Source organism: Penaeus chinensis, chromosome 41 (assembly GCF_019202785.1).
Source record: "Penaeus chinensis breed Huanghai No. 1 chromosome 41, ASM1920278v2, whole genome shotgun sequence".
Taxonomy (NCBI): Eukaryota; Metazoa; Arthropoda; class Malacostraca; order Decapoda; family Penaeidae; genus Penaeus; species Penaeus chinensis.
The window spans coordinates 19,158,948-19,163,947 of NC_061859.1; the positions used below are offsets into that span (position 1 = coordinate 19,158,948).

At 39.5% G+C, this 5,000-nt stretch overlaps 1 protein-coding gene across 1 annotated transcript in view; it reads right to left on the reverse strand.

Moving 5' to 3' along the window:
• LOC125047532 (dihydropyrimidine dehydrogenase [NADP(+)]-like) overlaps positions 1-1,250 on the reverse strand; it is a 14,060-nt gene extending 12,810 nt beyond the window's left edge. Inside the window, exon 1 of the mRNA XM_047645801.1 lies at positions 1,059-1,250. Within this exon, the coding sequence (XP_047501757.1) occupies positions 1,059-1,109 (51 nt within the window). The 5' untranslated portion in view covers positions 1,110-1,250. The remainder of the gene's footprint in view (positions 1-1,058) is intronic.
• Positions 1,251-5,000: the final 3,750 nt, after the last annotated feature.

The following is a 5,000-nucleotide window of genomic DNA, read 5'->3' on the forward strand; positions in this document are numbered from 1 at the left end:
TTTTTTTTTTCTTCTTCTTCTTCTTTTCTTTTCCTGTCTATTTTCTTATCCTTCCCCTTCTTCTCCTACTTAGTCTTCTACTTCTCCTTCTTCTCCTCCAAAATAGCTCTCGCTTTCACCACTGTTATCATCATTGTATTCTTGTTTTCTTTGTTAATCATTTACGAGTGTATGGTTGCTGTAAAAAAGTTACCGTGCGTGTGTGTTTGTGAGCAGCTTGTGTAACTGTGTGAGTGGCGGCTGTGAGATTTTCTATTATGCATTCCTGTACGCAAGAAATAAGGTTACTCAATTTGTATGTGCTGGGCTATTTATACTGCAGTTCTTCGTCATATATATATATATATATATATATATATATATATATATACATATGTATATATATGCATACACATATATATACATATGTATATATATGCATACATATATATATATAGTTATGTATATAGGATATATAAACATAGATATATATTATATATATAAATGTGTGAGTGAGTGAGTGAGTGAGTGAGTGAGTGAGTGAGTGAGTGAGTGAGTGAGTGAGTGAGTGAGTGAGTGAGTGAGTGAGTGAGTGTATAGTATGTGTGAAGTATGTATATAATTTGTATATGAATGTGTGTGTGTGTGTGTGTGTGTGTGTGTGTGTGTGTGTGTGTGTGTGTGTGTGTGTCTGAATATGTGTGCGTGTGCGTGTGTGTGTACATGCATACATATACATGTGTGTGCGCGCGCGTGTGTGTGTTCATATGTGTATGTATGTATGTATGTATGTATATATATGTACGCACGCACGCATTCGGGCGCGCCACACACACACATACACACACCATTGACATATATATGTAGTTATATCAAGATCGACCTAAATCGTCAGTCGATCGTAACACAAATTTCGACCAAGGCGTAGGAGTGTATCACGCCAGAGGGGAAGTTACAAAAGCCGTGACGCAGCGCAGGAGCGGCGTCTCCCTTCGGCTACTCCCATCCTGCGACCTTGGGCGACCGAAAGTCGTAGCAGTGGTCCCTCCTTTCCCATAGACGCAACGACCAACACAAACCTCAATATCCGGGGTATGCCTACTCAGCTCGCCAGTGGGACCGGGTGGCATGGTGGCGTCTTAACTGTGAATCACTGTCCACGAGTTAATCAAGGGAAGGCGGGGTTTTAAAAGTCCAACGCGCGCGCGGAGCTCACAGATTCTGCGTCCCTTCCCTGGGACACAGCACTACGTAATGGCCCTGACTGGAGAGTCGAGGCAGTCTGAGTTATTGGGTCGTGCTGGCGGGGAGGAGGGGGGGGGGAGGGGTGTTGGTTTGTCGTTGCTTGGGAGGAGGGGGTGCCGTGAGGGAGGTTGCCAAGTTTCGACTGGAATCAACTTATCATTATCACCTCGATCTTACTTAGTCTGAATGAGTAACCATCATGGCAGTAGTTTTCTCAATGGCTACGAGGTTGGTAATAAGGAAATACTTTTACTCTTCCCTTTTTTTTTTCTTTTTTTTTAAACCCAAAGAGATTATCAACGATCATTGTTCTAAGACGAACACATCAAATAAGTCCCCCAAAGATATTGAAATATTGCACTAATAAATATTTTGTATAAATAAACAAATTTGTAACAAATAAACAATTCGACCGCGAAACTAGTTTTTACTGGAACTCACTTTGAAAACCACGGAAATAATCATAGACCATGCTAGACTCCCACATCATGAACTTTCTAGGTCACTGATCTCTATGGAAAGTAGAGTCACGTGGCAACAATCTATTACGCATGATGAGCGAACGGACCCCTTGGGTGACGACAATTACGGGATTACAGGATAATTCACAAAATCAGACTGCCTCGACTCTCCAGTCAGGACCATTACGTAGTGCTGTGTCCCAAGGCAGGGAAAGTAGAATAATTACACTTGGGGTGCAATATCTGAGGTTTCTAAAACAGTTTTGAGACTATTTTAAAACCTGGGTGCATCCATGGAAAGGTTTACAGGAGCCCAAGAACTTAAATATTCTTCCGAAAGAATGGGGGGGAGGGGGGGGCGGTTATCATGCTCAGCCTAGCACGAAACGGCAAAAAGTATGTCAAAATCATTTCAACACAACATATTCATACATAAATCAGGGAAATAATGTATCACCCATCTGTCTATTTAATTACATAATGTTTTTTTTCTTCAAGGGGATATGGGCACGAAGTAACTGTGAGAGAATAGTCACTGTGTCGCTTAAAAAAAACAGATAAAGAAACGGCTGATAAGATAATGACTAGAGGCGCTTTTGGTAACAAGGGATTTTTTTCTTATTTATTACATGATAAAGAGCATGGCTTCCTCAACAACACGTTTTACTGAACAGTGATACTACTGGATTTTATTGCATACTGTTTCATTCCACATTCACCAAATTTGGTTGGATATTTGAGGATGACGCTTTGGATGCTGTCACCAAGAAGCCGAACACTGCCATAATAAATGACGATAAGGACTGTCGCTGCTCCAGGTGTCGTCGATAAGCTTAGATATATGATTCTAGGTAAATTATTAGCTGTTGAATATATTGTCGCGAATGTGTGTTTACAAATTTGTTGATGCTACATTTGAAGGCAAAAGGCAGGCTCGGAACTTTCCCCGTTGCCTATTTGATATTTGAAGACCCCTTTTTTGCTGTTGGGGTCAGGTGATACGGACACAATAAACATCTACGAGTCTCGTAGCGCCCACAAGAGGAAGGAGGTACTTACACATGCGGATGGTCACTAGTGAGCAGGGCTGCAGTAACTCCCTTACTCTACTAAAGAAGAATTTAGGGTGGGTCCCACACATATAACCTAGCCTAATAACATTTTCAGTACTTAGTGAAATAATTAAAACAATACTGAGCTGTTGCAGAGTAAAGCAGATTTTTTTCTTGCTATTTATAAATAACCTTGTAGTAATGGTACAACAAATCTATATGGACATCTTGTTGTTCTGCATCAAATAACAAGGAAAGTACTGCATTTGAAACAAAACAAATAGATACGTAGTTCAATAGGCTTCATATTTATAAAAGATGATGCAACAAGAAAAAAAAATCCTGTCTACCATGTACATATTTAAACTCGTTATTATACTTGAGCTATCACGCCCGTAGTATCCAGCAGTTAACCTAATTGCGATTCAATTAGATCCTCTGTTAATTGGAGCCCCCGGTTGCTCCGGCTCTGCTTGAGAGAATTGACTTTGTTTTGAAATTTGTAGTTGGTGAAACATGCGAGTCAACAACTGCGATGGTAAAGAAGGGTGAACTTAGCAAGAATGCACAATTTATCCTTGCAATAAAAGATTTTCATTAAAGGGTAGTGCCTCGTCTCACCAACACCAGAACATTCTTCAGCTACAACGCCACTTTTATTGTTTAAATAAAAAAGCAAAAGAAATATCGCACTTTTCACACTAAAGGAGGCATTGCTTCGAGAGTTGGAAAGGTGAGGGCAAATCATTTTTAACTATGGCATGGATACTCGCGGTGCTTTGGTTAAAGGTCACATTGTAACTTGGACGCTGTTCAACAGCCGAGGCGCTTATAAAACTTTTTAGTAGTCATAAAACGTTCCATATAAGGGAAGTGCACGCACGCTTGGTTACATATACATATAGGCGATGCCCATAGCAGCACGGCATGGTTGTGACTATTCATATCTCTCACCCACCCTCCTATAGAATGCTGATTGTATTCCTGATAGTAATGTTATCATAGTTATAAGTGGGCATTTAAACGTACGTAAGTCAAAGGCGCAGTAAAATGACTGTGTTGCGTAGGTCAGGCTTAATGCCGTCCTAGAGGTTCGCTCTCTGTGAAGAGAACATCGAGTAGCTTATCATTTCCCTTTCCTACTTTGGCTGTTTAACGATATTTGACGCACAAATACATACTGATTTATATATATATATATATATATATATATATATATATATATATATATATATATGTGTGTGTGTGTGTGTGTGTGTGTGTGTGTGTGTGTGTGTGTGTGTAAATATAAAAAAATACATAAATACACACGCACGCACGTACACACACAAATACTCACACGCACACACCTAAATATGTGTGTGCGTGTGTGTGTGTGTGTGTGTTTGTGTGTGTGTATGTATATATATATATATATATATATATATATATATATATGCGTGTGTGTGTGCCCTGATCTCGTTGAGAAGGGAACTGCAACCACTGACTCCCTTGAATCCATTCTCTGTACAAGATAATAGATATTTCGTACGTATTCATCAGATTTGGCAATGGGCGCATTGCTGATTCACACTGTAAAGGATTTTTGTATCGGTCTCAACTGTACCTTCTCATACTTGGAAACCGGAAACATTATATCCGCAAAAAGATATACGGCGAGATTCACTTTTTAATCCCAAGTCTACTCGTCTTCGTATTCGCTTTGTCAATAAGATGAAATTTGTTACATAGAGAATAAATGGATGGATCAGTAAATGTATAATTAGAAAATTAATATCCAATAGAAAAAAATAGAAATACGTCACTCTTTCTTATGACAAAAGGGAATATATTACTTATAATACGAATACAAAACGATTGCAGCCCTGTTCAAGAAATTACTACGTATTGGTAGTGCTGTTATGTACCAGAATGAAACGATAAGCCCTATCAGACCTTGCTAGCAAAAGTCTGCTTCGATTACAATCTAATGCTCGTCTGGGTCAGATAGTGGACCACCTGCAAGGACGAAAATGGGAGATAACAGAGGAAAAACAAAACAAAAGTGGCATGACTTTCAAACTCCCACACGGTTGTGTATGGGTTATTAACCACCGGATGGGGGGTTACGATACCCTTCTTACTGATGGTTTTGTCTGAGCTATCATAACTAGCCTCATAGGACCCAAGGACTTTGTAGCGCCATAACTGATATCTATTTACAATATAAGTAAAGGAAATTGAAATGATACATATTCAGTGAATACTAGATAGGTGCCACGTT